This window comes from Kogia breviceps, chromosome 6 (genome assembly GCF_026419965.1).
Source record: "Kogia breviceps isolate mKogBre1 chromosome 6, mKogBre1 haplotype 1, whole genome shotgun sequence".
In the NCBI taxonomy this organism is placed as follows: domain Eukaryota; kingdom Metazoa; phylum Chordata; class Mammalia; order Artiodactyla; family Physeteridae; genus Kogia; species Kogia breviceps.
This window is the reverse complement of record NC_081315.1, coordinates 1,722,531-1,738,293: the sequence shown is the minus strand read 5'-3', so window position 1 is coordinate 1,738,293 and position 15,763 is coordinate 1,722,531. Positions and strand designations below refer to the sequence as shown.

The 15,763-nt window shown below is 40.0% G+C and overlaps 1 protein-coding gene across 4 annotated transcripts in view; it reads right to left on the bottom strand.

The window, feature by feature from the left end:
- GRIA2 (glutamate ionotropic receptor AMPA type subunit 2) overlaps nucleotides 1-15,763 on the bottom strand; it is a 164,934-nt gene that overhangs the window by 45,182 nt on the left and 103,989 nt on the right. For all 4 annotated transcript variants that reach the window (XM_067035427.1, XM_067035429.1, XM_067035430.1 and 1 more), the window contains exon 6: nucleotides 12,112-12,273. In XM_067035427.1, the coding sequence (XP_066891528.1) occupies nucleotides 12,112-12,273 (162 nt within the window). The remainder of the gene's footprint in view (nucleotides 1-12,111; nucleotides 12,274-15,763) is intronic.

Sequence of the window (15,763 nt, the reverse complement as noted above, 5' to 3'; positions counted from 1 at the left end):
GTTATAAATCGGTCCAATGGTGGATAGATGCCTGTGTTATTTTTAATATGAGAGATGGTACAATAAAGCAAATGAGAAAGTAATTTATGTGGTATGAATTATCCTCTCCTCACATCCAGAAATTGTTCTGAGGTTTTAATGCTAAAAATGGTAATGTGAAGTTATCACTTAGTCTTTGCATGAAATAGTTTAGTTGAATCAGTTTCATTTTATCCCATGAATGAATCAAATTTGATGGGAAATTTGGTAAGAAGAAAGAAGAAAAAGAAAATGATTTTGAGCCTGCAGAACTGTGCTTGATGCTGTTAACTGTGATAAGATATTCACATTTACTGCTAAATTTTCCTAAGCAATGTCACTGCAGGCCTATTTGTGAGTCCTTCTTGACAAATCTAGTTTATCTCCTGGATGGCTGCAGTTAAGTTTCCTGGAAATACCTCTACTAGATGGATCTAAATAAAACCCATCACTATTTTTTCCAAAATCTGCAACCTCTTCCTTCAAACTGTACATGCAAGATATTAGCAAAATATACAGTTACATATCCATTTAGGTAACTTATATTCTTGGATTGAAAATATAATTTTCAATGACTGGGAACTTATCCTAAGAAAATATTCTCAAATGCAGAGAATTTTCACACAAGATATTCATTTCAGTATCATTTGTAATATGCAAAAGTTAGAAGGAACCTAGATTTCCGAGAGTAAAGGAATGCTTAAAAAACCATGCTTTCTGGGACTTCCCTGGCAGTCCAGTGGTTAAGACTTCTCCTTCCAGTGCAGGGGGTGTGGGTTCAATCCCTGGTCGAGGAGCTAATATCCCACACGATTTGCAGCCAAAAAACCAAACCATTAAACAAAAGAGATATTGTAACAAATTCAGTAAAGACTTTAAAAATGGTCCACATCAAAAAAAAATGCTTAAAAAAAATATACTATGCTGTCTGCCTTGTGGGAGTATTATGTAGCCATTAAAAAGTTCTACTAATAACAATCTGTAACAATACAAATAATGTCAGTTATAAAATAAGTGAAAAACAGTATTACAGCTAAAGTTTTTTCAACAAAAAGTGAGAGTACTAAACAATGGTTATATCCCTTCAACAAAAAAAGGAAAGAAAAATAAACAAAATGATTAGAATAACAGGGAGGAAACATACATGATATTTCTTTCCCAAGTATTCTACAATAACCATGTACCTTGTTAAAAAAACTGTATTATATCAAAAGCATTGTTTTAAGTCATATCTACTTAGGAAAAGACTTCTTGGAGAAATAGAGCTATCACATCAGCTTTTTCCTGCCTCATTTATATGCCTCTATTCTCCTAGAGGAAAAAAAAAAAACAATTAGTTTGTTTTCTTATACAGCAATCCATCCACTGCTAATTTAATTCTTATGATGGAGTTTAGGTCACTGAATCAGAAACAGAAACCTGTACTGCAGTTTGTATTTGAGAGTAATGATCATAGTTAAAAGGCAGACTCTTCCTTCAGTTACCCTGGTCACATTACTATGAGAAATCTATAAAGCCATCTGCTAAATGTTTCAGAGGTCTATAAATGTTGGTGAACTACATTAAACAATAAGATGAGGCTGAATGAACTAAAAGTATTTAAGTCCACGCAGTGTGTTATCATTATGACTCAGGGCATGAGCTCGCTAAGAAGAAAAATCCTTCCAACCTTTTTCAAAGGTTCAAATCTAATCAAGTCTCAAGCCCAGTATCACTGTAAATTAAAAGTCACAATCATAGACACAATTCGGGGCTGAGAGAAAATCAACAGCTTCTGTATCCGTACCTCCTTCTTGTTTATGTTCTGCATATGTGGCTCATTTATTTTTCTCAACAAATATATCACGTTTCCGATTGGACAGTTAAATATTTCAGTTTTATTCTACCATTCACTAAACGAGATGTAAATTCATTTGAAGGGAACGTGATGGCGATGTAAGATCTCCTTTGAAAACAAACGCATCATCTCTGCCCTGATGTTTATGTTCTGTGAAATCCCTCAGCTGAGTTGGAAATTTATATCTCCGTGGGGACCATTATATTCTGTGATGCTATATCACAATCACTCCTATCCACACTTGAAGAAGAAATCTGGGAAAATGTTTTTATGGTCCATTTTCCAAATGTGCTTTTTATTCCATTTCAAATGTATCTTTATTGAGACTTATTTTTCAAAAATAAAATAAAATATGCATTTTATTCAAAAATAACATAAAATATGCATTTTAAACATGTTTGTTATGCCCAATAGTCATCAGATATTATTCAATAACGCATTGCTATAATCACTGACACCTGAAAGGGTAGTCTTACAGCCAAAAAAAAAAAGAGGAGATGAAAAGGAGTTCCATATACATTTCAAATTTAATGACTATTCAAAGAGGATAAATAGGCTATAATATAAAATTTTATGCATCTTCATAATGATAGCACCTATTCCAAAACATATGTTACCTGCACGGTGTGAAGATAGAAAAAAAAAAAGACCATTCAAAAAGGAAGTACTAGGCTTCAGCATTATGAAAGTGGTACAAAATTTCCTACGAATGGCTACTTTCCAAATATTCGTTGACACTTGAAATTGAACTGAGTATAGTTTAGAAAGCATGGAATACAGCACCTTCTGATTTTACCATTTACAGCTCTGTTGCCTTGAGCAAGTTAACTTAAGCATCAGTGTCCAAAGTTCCTTATCAATAAAAGAAGTTGAACGATGTCTGCTCTACGTCATAGTAGTGCTGGAAAGGAAGGTGAGGGAGAAAAGGAAGGATTCGTGTTGACCTAGTTCTCTACGAGCCAAACCTGAGCTGGACAGTTTCCTAGTAAGTAAGTCCTTTAAAAAAAAAAAAAAAAGGAAAGAAACAAAAACCTCTATGCAACAAATATTTTTATTCCAATTTTATGGGTGCAGATTGCCGGTTACAAGTTATATTTTTCTCAGGGTCACAAAAATATGTGACAAAGGTGGAGGAATTTGAAGTCATGTGGGTGACGGACCGTCCTGGGTCGCCTGGGCCTGTCGCAGTTTTGGCTCCGAAAGTCTGGAGTCCCAGGCACACTGGAGCTGTTGGTCCCCTTATTTGGCAAATTGCACATCAAATGAATAAAGTTACAGGAAAGGAGAAGCCAGGTGAGTTGAAAAATCTGCTAAAAACGCAAGTTATTAACCAGCATGTTTGCCTTCTTTTTCCTTTTATTACGAGCTAACTTGTTCAAAACTAGCCTGTTTTTACAACGTTTTGAAAACTGCCATCCTGATCTCCAAGAGTCGCAGATCCCATCGGTTCAGAAGATGGTTCTCAGGTTGGCATATTAAAGGCAATACTGCAGTAACGATGCCGCTTTAACTTTGTTTGGTCAGCGCGGCCCAAACTAATTACCATTTAAAAAGTTTCCTTAGCATCAATTACTTTCCATAAAAATAGCATTTGTGTAACATGCTTTGGGCTGTAAGTTTTATAGACTGATCAATTTTACAAATAGCATCAATTATGTAGTCAAAATTATTATCAACAGAATGATATCTCCCTAGAGAATCTTACATAATATAAAATTCTCAGTTGCTCCATTACGAAGTTATCAACATAGTCAAAAATGATGGGCTCTAGAAAAAATAACTAAGCTTATAAGAAAATTTTAGAAAGTCTTTTTTTTTTAAACTTCTTGGCAATGGCCTAGAATCAACTAAAGCCATAGAAAAGAAAAACATTATTATGAAATACATTATAAACCTAAAATTATTCACTTCTCTTCATTTCAAATTCAACTGAAGTCTAACCTCTGGAAAAGACCTGTCTGTGATAAGGTCATCGTTCATTTCCTCTAAGCCTTTTGAACGTGTGACCTTTGTAGCTTCACTGCAGAAAACTGCAAAATCTTCAGTAAGACTAAACAGCACTGGAGCAGCAGGGACTCTCACTCATGGTCGGTGGAAACACAAAATGGTCTACGGCTACTTTGGGAGACGGGTTGTTTCCTACAAAACTAAACAGACTCTTACCATATCGTCAGCAATCACACTCCTTGGTGTTTACCCAAAGGAGCTGAAAGCAAACGTCCACTCAAAAACCGCCACACGGGTGTTCACAGCAGCTTCGTCCGCAACTGCCAAAACTTGGAAGCAACCAAGATATTCTTCAATAAATGAGTGGCTAAATAATTGGGGGTACATGCAGACAATGGAATACGATCAACACTACAAAGGAGCAAGCTCCAAGCTACGCAAAGACGAGGAGGGACTTTAAATGCATATGACTAAGTGAAAGAAGCCCATCGGAAAAGGCTACAGACTATCTGATTCCAGCGATATGACCTTCTGGAAAATGCAAAACTACGGAGACAGTAAAAACTACGGAGACAGTGGTTGCCAGGGCCTGGGGGGAGGGAAGGACCCATAAGTGGTGCCACCTTTAGAGCAGTGGAGATGCTCTGTCTGCAACTATAATAACGAAAGCATGTTACTGTCCATGTGTTCAAACCCGTAGAACATACAACAACAGGAGTGAACAGTAATTAAACTGTAGACCTTGGGCAATTACGACGTGCCGATGAAGGCTCATCAATTCTAACGCATGTATCTCTCTGTGCGTGGAGGTGATATTGGAGGAGGCTGTGCAAGTGTAGGAGAAGAGGATATACGGGAAATGTCTGTACCTTCTGCCCAGTTTTGCTGTGAACCTAAACCTGCTCTACAAAAATGAAGTCATAATTAGAAAGCTAATAAAAACTCAACATCTTCAGTAAGCACACAAGCTTTTCCAAGGGGGAAAAGACAGCTCCACTGGCAGGAATCCACCATTAGCATCCTTTTTTATCATTCTCTATGAATCATAAAAATAATGTTTCATACACTGGGGAGAAAGACTCTTGAACGTAAAAAGAACATATTAAAAACAACATATCTTTGCCTAAATTAGCCAGATTGGCTATTGACCCTGACTGGAAATCTTGCTTAAGGACCAAGACTTTTACATTCGGAAACTCTAGATTCACTTAGGGATCCAAATTTTCAGCTAAAACGAATCAGATTCATCAAGACGGAAAAAAGATACTCGAATCAACACAGTGTCTGGTTTTGATCCACCCGTCGGTAGGGAAAGGCTTTTCTTAGAGGCAGATATTTTACTTTGTTCGTTGCATAAGTTCCTCCCCCCTGATGCTCCCCACTTCTTAGGCACCTTCTAACAGGTGAAAGTTCCTCAGTTTTTGTAGTCTATGAACAACAAACCCAATATTTTCCAGGGTAATTTAAGATTTGACTTCAGCAGAGGTGACCTGCTGAAAGTCACTACAATCTTTAAGACACAGAGGAACCTCTTGAGGGTTATAAATTTGGCAAAAATTAGAAATGTTAGCATATGCTTTTCATGCTTACATTTGCACGTCACACGATCACGGTATTAGAGATTTGGGAGAAATCTCAGAGATCGTGGACGTTTATTCCCTTTGCAGACAAAAAAATGTGGACCTGAGATGAACCCAGATATCCTGCATTATAATGCAAGCAGTGGTAATGTATTTTTATTTTTCATGGTGTAAGATGTATTGCAATAGCCTAATAAATTATTTTTCAAGTCATTTTTATGAAATATGTAATGTTATCAATATCAAATTTTCAACTTATGGGTTTATTTCCGTCATGAACACACTTTTCAAACCACAAAACATAACGGACTAAACTCGTCAAGCCTCTTTTCTGTTGCGTGTCAAAATACTTTACTGTTCGTTGTAGGGAACTACAGTGTACCAGCTGTGGGTTCGGTCAGTTAAGACATTCGAGAAGCAGAGTTAATTCGATGAAGCCACCAGGGCACTATTTAATGCACAGCACTGATTACCGGACTCTAAAAGACGATGCTATTTCCAGACAGGTCTAATAAAGTCTCTGAGGATAGCAACGCAGAAAGTTCGAATTGCTGCTTTAAGTCTTTTCCTGAGTAAAACGGGATTCTTGCAGGAAAGCCATTATTTAAGTGACACACAATGTCAGTCCTGTATTAGGGTTGAATTCCTTGACACTGGCAGGCCCGGCAGACACAAGTCAAACCAGGTTCAAACTGTCCACTTGACAAGGTGGAATGGATGGTTACATCTTGCAGGTTGTTCAGACCCCGTAAACCCTGAAAATCCATCTCAAAATAGAAATGTGTGTAAATTAGTTTGCAGATACTGGCAAATCATCTCTATCATCTGCCTCTTTGTCAACATCTTTTTGAGGAAGGTAAAATGCTCCCTTTACTTGTTCCATTTAAACCCCGGCGCCGCGATGGTTCAGGTCTGATTATTACAGAATTTTCTATTTCATCCGGTAAAATAACACGACTTTTCTGCCACGGCTGAGTAAAAGAACACAACAGATGCTAAGGGCAGGAAGTTAAACCCCATCCTATAGCAAGGATAACTACTTATTTTCTTCCTTCTCTGTGACGATATTTTCAAAGTGTTGCCCTAGTTTTCACTTTATTCCTCTTCATTTCGGCAAATCTCTGTTCTGTGCCTTCTGTGCAAATCCTGGCGTGAGACGAGGGACCGAGAAGACAAGGAAGGAAGAAAGAAGGAAGGAGACTGCCTTTCTGAGTCTTGTTTTCCACGCACAAATCCCTCTGAGCTGAATTTCTATTAATGCACTATAAATGCACGGTTGTGAGTTTTGTGATTATTATTTCTCCCCCCCTCAGAGCACAGCCACCATCCAGACAACTGACAGCCGCTGTCTCCGCATTGTTCCTGCACCGCCCTAAAAGCTCTCCTGCCACCAAGTTCTCTCGTCGCCAGGGCAGCCCGTAATCTTCCTGTTCCAAAACCGTGGCGCTGGCTCTCCTCTATGGGCCCCTGCTGCTCTCAGAATGAGATTAAACGTTTCTTAGTAGGTCAGCAAAGCACTCAAGATCTGGAGCCTGCATATTTATAAGGATTATTTCTCAGAATTCCCCCCAAACACCTCTGTTCAGCCTCCAGCTTTACAGAAATATTTATATTTTCCTGGCACACCAGACTTTAATTTCTCATTTTCTCTATGGGAAGTTATTGTCTCTTCTTTCTCCTAATACCTACATCTCCTTCAGGTTTTAAATTCCATATGATTTCCTCAAAGAAGGAAGCCTTTTCTTACGTCTAGAACTGGGGTTCAGAGCCTCTTAAGGGTGTTACCACAGAACTTTTGCTTTCCTCTATCTGTTCATTCAGAAAGCCTTTACTAAATAGCTGCTCTGTGCCAGGCCTTATTCTAGGAGCCTGGGAGCAAACAAAATCAGTGAACAAACAAACACCCACATAAAATCCCTGCCCCCATGTCACTTACGTTCAAGATGGAGGAGACAATGAACAAGGTAATGGATAAATTCATTATAAACACAGTACACTAGGAGCTATGAAAGGGAAAGATATGAAAAAGGTGGAGCAGGGAACGGGGATGGAACACACCCTAATGGGTGGGACATTGCAAGTTTAAATAGAGAACCTGCTTCTGGGGTCATTAGGGAGATGGAACCTGAACCAAGAGCTACAGAGGGCAGGAGGCTTAGCCTTGCAGATGCTAAGGGCAGAGGAGTCCAGAAGAGGACAGAGCCAGTGCAAAGGCCCTGAAGTGGGAACGTGTCTCCTGTGCTTAAAAAACGGCAGAATGATACGTGCACCCCAATGTCTATAGCAGCTCTATTTACAACAGCGAAGACATGGAAACCACCTAAGTGCCCATCGACAGAGGACTGGATAAAGAAGATGTGGTGCATATATACAACGGAATATTACTCGGCCATGAAAAAGAATGAAATCATGCCATTTGCAGCAGCATGGATGGACCCAGAGATGATCATACTAAGTGAAGTAAGTCAGACAGAGAAAGACAAATACCGTTTCATATCACCTATATGTGGAATCTATAAAAAGGGTACAAATGAACTTATTTATAAAACAGAAATATATTCACAGATGTAGAAAACAAACTTATGGTTACCAGGCAGTGACAGGGGGGATAAACTGGGAGATTGGGATTGATATATACACACTACTATATACAAAATAGATCACTAGTAAGAACCTGCTGTAGAGCACAGGGACCTCTACTCAATGCTCTGTAATGACCTATATGGGAAAGAACCTAAAAAACAGTGGGTCTATGTATCTCTAAAACGGAGTCACGTTGCTGTGCACCTGACACTAACACAACACTGTACATCAGCTATGGTTCAATAAAAATTTTTTAAAAAAGAAAGAGCTGGCAGAAAGGCCACCGTAGCTGAACAGAGGGAGTGAGGGGAGAGCCCGAGAGAGGAAAAGGCAGAGCAGGCAGGGCTCCGTGGCCAGCGGGGTGAGTCTGCCTTGCACTGCTGTGGTGTACGGGTGGCCACGGGGCTGGGGGGCCGGAGCGCAGCAGGGACATAATGCAATTTACATTTTAAAAGGACCACAAGCAAGGGAGAGAGAGGGGTCAGTAAGGAGGCAGGGAACCCCGTCTAGGAGATCATTGCAGTAACCCGGCAGCAGGGCCACGGGGGCTGGATTAAGGGTGGATGCAGAAGAGGCGAAGTGTTTCCTGACAAACTGGATGTGGACCACCGGGAAAGAGAGGGCTCGGGGACACTTGCGAGTCCTTGGCTGAAAGGACAGCTGAACAGATGGAGCTGCCGTCCACTGAGAGGGAAGGGTTGTTGTAGGAACAGATTTTCAGGGGATGAAGAAGAAGAAGCAGAGGTGGAATGCGTTGATATTAACGCGTCCGTAAGACAACGTCCACCAAAGTTAACACAAGGTGATCGCTGGTTTCTAGCCTGAAGATGATCAACCCCTTGAAGATTGGAACTTTGTCATTTCTCTGACACCTAGAACAGCGACCGCTTGCAGAGTAAAAACTCAGTAAAATGTATAATGAATTGATGAATGAATAAGTGAATACTGCCCCAAACTAGCACATTAGTGAAGGAGAGTCAGATTTTAAATCTCTAGAGCTATTTTTGGTACAGGATATAAGAATGAAGAAATTTAACATTTGCAATTTATATTCGGTGGTTATTAAAATACATATTGAAACACATAAGGTTTTACTTGTATTTATTGAATAAGATTGATTTTAATTAGGAAGCTGCGGAAGGTGCATTAACTTTCAAGGAAGACTGGAAGTTTTAAATAATTATTAATTTAACAGTCCCACAACTTGATATAAATTATATAATTTCCAATGCCTAACCATGGAGAGGATTTGATGTAATGCATTATATTTTTACAGCCTTTCATGCCTATAGCATAAGTTTACGATTTAAATTTTCTAGCAACATACCTGATACAGTCAGTGACCCAAAAGACAATGTAAAGAGAGATAACCGCATTTGAGATATTTTCGCTTGGACAGATGATATATGCTTGTTTGTATTAGGAAATGGTATATCGTTCCCTATCTAGGTTTTCTTCCTTTCTTCTGCCAGTGAAACAATCATGAGAGAAACAATCATGAAAGTCCCGTCTTGGAATTACTCTTTACACCTGTTGACAACTCACTCCTCCCGATTTCCCTGGACCCGTTATGCCGTTGCATGGCTTTGAGCCTCTTTGCCAAGCACCCTCCCACACTTTTCCTCTTGCTTAACCTCAGGCAAAGCCCTGCTCAGGCGTCCTACCTCTGCAAAGCCTTCCTACGGTACTCTCCTAATCAGGTGTAGGAGCTGCCACAGGTTTACATGTATCACTCTCTATTATATTTGCTTACTGGCATGTTTGTATCCTCCATAAGACTTCGGATTATCAACGGCAAGAGTCGTTTTTTAAAAATATATTGAGTTCCCGGCTGTCTAGTACGTGAGCAATAAGCCTCCGTGTTAGGATGAGCTCCCACCCAAACGCACATCCTCCACACGGATTTTCAGGACTTTTTAATCAAGCTTCAAAGACCATATAAGATATATCTCCTATTGGCACCTCTGCTTCCAAAGCTGTGCTAAGTCTTTGTAAATGTTGTTCAATTTGGGGGCCGAGGGTCAAAAAGTGACTGAGAGCCTACTTTGGGGGGAGTGGAGCGTGAAGCAGAAAAGAACAGCTTTACTGCTTTGCCAGGCGAAGGGGGGCACAGCAGGCTCGCTCCCTGATAAGGACCAGGGTGTGTGCAGGACCTGCATTCCTTTAATCTGGCCTCCAGGACCTTCCCTGAGCTCCAACCGGCAGGTTCAAACAGCTGCTAATCAGGGAAGGGAGGGGATGCAGAGACAAGGGAGGAACAGTCAAGAAACAACAGTGTAGCCTTGGGGCAGGGTCCTTATACTACCTCAAGGGATACACAGCACACGGAAGAGGCTGTGTTTTGTTTTAACACCTTTATTGGAGGATAATCGCTTTACAACGGTGTGTCAGTTTCTGCTGTGTAACAAAGCGAATCAGCTATAGGTATACATATATCCCCATATCCCCTCCCTCTTGCGTCTCCCTCCCACCCTCCCTATCCCACCCCTCTAGGTGGTCACAGGGCACCGAGCTGGTCTCCCTGTGCTATGCAGCATACCATGTGCTAACACACATACATGGAATTAAAAAAAAAAAAAAAAAGTTCTGAAGAACCCAGGGGCAAGACGGGAATAAAGACACAGACCTACTAGAGAGGCTGTGTTTTTAAACTGTTAAGCCTACGCTCTTTGGGGCGCCCCACAAGGAAGGGCCACCACGATCTTTCTGAAACTTGTCAGAAGAAACCAAAAGGGAGCCGCTCTGGAGGGAGATGTTACAGCCAGAAGGGAGCAAAGAAAGGTCACCAACAGAGCAAACTCTGGTGCTAGGTCTTAGCAAAAATGTTAGCAGAATGCGTTGCCAAAGCTATCTTATCCCCTAAATCCGCGTGCGCTTTGAGGCATAGCACGTGAACTTTAATACTGATATGACTTCCATGAGAAAAAAAATCACCTCCTTTTGCCCGCGTCCTCCTCACAGCCACAGCAGCAGATGACCAGCAGTGTTCATAGGAACACGAGCCCTTCTGGGGTGAGTGCCACATGCTCGCGCCGTCAGAGGACTTAACTGGCACCACACGTGCACGCAGGGAAGCCTGCGGTCCCAGGGGATGTGCTCCTCAGGCAGACCCCTGCTGAACACAGGCGGAGACGACACTGAAGGGGGCCCCCTCCCTTCTAAGCAGCCCTGTTAAACGGTGGCACACGCCCACACGCCCTCAAGCCCTTTATCAATGCAGACGAGCTGAAGCTCAGTCAAGGTCACCGAACAAGAAGTCACCTACTTTAGAGAAAAAATTAGCTCTGGGCTACGCCTTAACATCCTATGGGATGCTCTCCTAAACTTGACATTGAATTAATAGGATCCATTTACACACCCCAAAGTAGAAAACTCTAAAGTTTCTAATTCTTATCTAGCACCAGTCTCACAGCCAGAAGCAAATTTAAAGCCAAACATAATCTGTTTTTTCAATTTGTGCAGAAAACAGCAACATCAACGAAACTTCTCCAGGATGTATGAACGTAACTATGAGAGCAACTGAAGTGACACTGACCCTGACTGGTTCTTGCACAACCTGCAGTATAATACGCAGATAACACAGATAAACAGATCACTGTACATTTGAAAATACTCTGCAGCTTTTATTTTTCATGAACCTAGTCTCAAAAAGTGAACGTGATCTCATCTCACTCACTCCTCTTCCTCCCTCAGGTTTTACTCTTATCTCTGCTCTCCATCAGGTGAGGAACAGAAGAAAAAGAAACCCCTTCCTATCAACAGCAGAAATATGTCATATTTGGACGTAAATATATGCATGTATGTATATACACAATAAAGTACACTGAATAAACCAGTGAAGACCTCAAGGTGTCCAGACCCGCAGAGAATAGAAGGTGAGTCTGGGTAGCGCTTACTACAGAGCAGCGCATGACATTTAGCATTCAAAGGTTCTTTGATTACATAAATCATTATATTTATTTTGATAATTACGAAAACAAGTTGAGGCTTTTACCTTCTTCCTAAGGCGTCCCAGAGAACAGGCCACTCACCAGCAGTTAGAGACACAGATGAGGGTGGAGGGGGAAGGGAGGAGAGGAGGAGATGGAGGTGGAGGTGGAGGCGGGGATAGACACGGTGATGGCGGTAGAAGTAGATCCTATGTACCTTAATTGTGGACGTGTGTGCTCCAGGGTATTCTTTTTCTTCCAGGGTTGACCATCTTTCTATAAACTTAGATACCATGGAGTCATCGTAGTCCACTATCTGAAATCCAGAGACGTTTGCACCTCCAAACTGAATTTTTAATAGATCTCCATCGGTAAATCCCTGGACAGAGAACATATTTATGTCATGCTTTCTATTAAGAACCAAATAGAACTTAACGTTAGACAGATAGCTCTATACATGGTGGTTTTACAAATTTCAAACAACTCACGAGGGAGATAAAAAGCCTATAGTAAACGTTGCATAGATTTTAACAGCCAATAGTTTTCCCCAGCACCTATAGCCTCATCCTGGTCATAGTGAGTCCTTAATCAATGATTGTTTATTGGTCATACTTACATAATTGAGAAATCTTCCAAGGATAAGGACTGGGTTTTATTTACTGTATCTACAACAAAGCACCACCAGATACTTAGACATTAACAAAAATCATAGATTTTCTCTTCTGACCCACGCATGCCTCAGTTCAGCTGCTTCAAAACAATCAATTTCAGTAAGTTTTGTTTTTCGTGTATTTACCTCTGTAATTCTGCATGACACATTTTTGCTCTTCTTTACTAACTTACATGTTAGATTTTCTTCTTCAGTTTATACTTGTGCCAGATGAGGATGTAAGTCTCATAAGCAAACCTTCTATCTCCTCGGCCATTTTAATGTTCACTGTTTTCACAGAATTCTGTTTTTCAGAGCAAAGCCAAATAGCGTGCTTGGATGGCATTTTCCTTCTTGAATAGTATTTTATTCTAATGTTAATGAGTGCTTCATTGTTTCCACTACGAGAGCTTTCTCCATACCTATTCTTATTGTTTTTCCAGTTGCTCCATGTAAAACTTTGCATGTTTATATGGGTGAAGCTTTTTTCAAATAAAATATTGAACATATCAAGTCATGTATCTTCTCCCCTGCATCCTGGAGCCTTCCACCTTAACGCTGCAGTCCGGATGGTTCCTCTTTCATCGGCTCTGCAATTGTTCACCTGAAATGCCCCTTCCCTTCTTTTCTGAGTAGCTTCTCTGTTTCCTCCATCACTTTTCTCTCCTGTTTTACTCCCTTCTTCAGCTAGAGTCCTCAGGAGTCTCCTGAGACACGTGGAGGTACCTTTTTTGAGACACTGAATGTCTGTAAATACCTTTGTTTTCTCTGACACTTGACTGGTATTTTGGCTGGGTATAGCATTTTAAGTTGAAACTCTGATAATCTGAAGGCATTGTTCTACTGACTTGCTGTTTCTACTGAAAAATACAACAGCATTATTTCTAATTATTTTTCGTCTGTGACCTGCTTCATATTCCTTCCGGCTTCCCACCTGTCATAACCTTTAAGATCTTCTATTTATCTCTGAAAGTTCATAGTGATATTTTACGAAAGAAAATACTTTTGTCTTTTGTCTTTCATGATTGTGTGTACTCAACAGGCAGATTTATGTCATTTAGTACCGGAAATTTTTCTGAATGTTTCTCTGATAATTTCCTTCCCCTGTTTTCACTATGTCTGTTTAGAAGGTTTATTAATAAGACATCGCAACCCCTAGATTAAACGTCTGAGTCCCTCAGTTTTCTCCACATACACTGTTTTTTATTGTATGGTCATTTTGCCACATAATCTGGAAGATTTTCTCAACTTTACCTTCAAACTCATGTAACTTTACTAGTTATTCTAGGAAAAATAAGTTAACTTCCCGGAGCTCTTTCTTGTTCCTTGATTTTTTTTTTATAGCAGCATTTTCTCCTCTTTATGGATAACATACTTTATCTTATTTCTCTGAAGATATTCTTACAGTTTGATTCCTGCCTGCCTTGTTTCTGTGTACTTGTTTATTTGTATTGCATCCCTCATGGGAAAGACTATTTTCTCAAATGTCTGGTAATGCTTGGCTGTCTAGGAGGAAGACGCTAAAACATTTCTTGGAATTTCTATGTGCACGGGCAGGGCTTGTTGATGAGCGAGCCTCACAGTAAGGCAGAGTCAGGTGGGCGGATTGCAGGGCTTTTTGTCTGATTCTGAAGGGCTGAAGAAATGAGAATTGGATCCCTTATGACCGCTTCCTCATCCTTTATCCCCTTTAATGACGTATCAGGAACTGAACTATAGCCTGTGTTTGGGGAGGCTAATCAAGCATTCAGCAATTTCTGAAGAAATAAGTCACTCACAATATCTGAGGATTTTTCTATCTTTTACAACCACTTCCTTTAACACCCATTAGCCACTGGACATGGAAAAAGGGACATTCCCAATCAAGACTTTGGAAGATGAAAGCCCTTCAACTTTGGATGGCATTCTTCAATTTTAAATGTCACTGAAATTTTCAAGTGCCCTAGAGATTCTCAGAAACTGCAGCACTCTACAGATTCTTTGAATTTACTGATTCACTAGAAATTCCATATGGTGAGGATACCAAGTATTCAGAGAAGGAAAAACACAACTTGAATTCAGATAAAATGTTAGGCAGATTTCTCCCTATAGCAGCATGACAGCAGCAAGAACTTGCTTTTATGTTTGAACCTTTTTACATTGGTCAATCAAACACATGTTTCCTTTTTCACAGCATCTAATATCAACTCTCAAATTGATGAATCTCCTTCTGCCATTATTTTTCAATGTCCCAATATAATCTTCTCCATCTGGACATTTTTTACGATCACAGCTTTCGGTGTGGCCCTGTGCTGTTCATCAGTGGCACAGTTCACACAGGGACTGACTGTCCAGGCTGCTCCCTGCACAGAATGTGGTTCTGGAAAGCCTCTTTACAGAGCTTCACTTATTTTAACTCTTGCTTCTCTGGTCGGGACTCATTTAGGATCTATAAGCCATGTTATAAGGGTAAGTTCTAAAAAATTATTACAGTGATGAGCCATTTCATTGCCAAAAAGAAATTTTATCTTGAACAACCAACTTCTCCCAATATCATGTAGGTTTGAGACTGAATATGCTTTATCACGGGTGCCACTTTCTAGTGAAAACAATATTTATCACTTGTAAGGTTGTGGGGGTTTTAAATCTCTCCATGACTACTGGAAATAATGTCTTGTGATATAACAATCTAATATTCCAGAAGCAACATCATAAATCTTCATCTGTATACATAGGAAATTTTTCACAGTCCTATAATGCTACTGAGAAGACACTCTCATTCTCTGTTTTTGTCGCTCTTTTAATCACCTTTTTTTCTGAGGCTGGCGAGTAACGGAGCCCTCAATTGCACAGAATTATACTTGTTTAAAGAACGTAAACCTTTGCAGCAGGGGAGCCTCAAGCTCATGTTAATGCCGATCTAAAAACTATTTTGAAAAAAGAAATTTCTAGTGGTAGTTCTAAATTGACTTTGATCAACTTAAGAAGGGAGATACTATTAATCACGGGAAGGTTTCAGTATAATCTTAATTTGAGGGGAATCTCAATGAAAAAGTGATCAGCTACAGTTATTCAATTTTCATTGTGCTGCTTATATAGTAGGTAGGATATCAGACATAAATAATACACAGTATATAAATATTCTGGGTATTTCCAGGCTTTCTTTTGCACCAAGACATATTCTCACAAATGTGCATTTCAAATATTATAGATACTAAGAACTTTAAAGAAATGGGCAAAG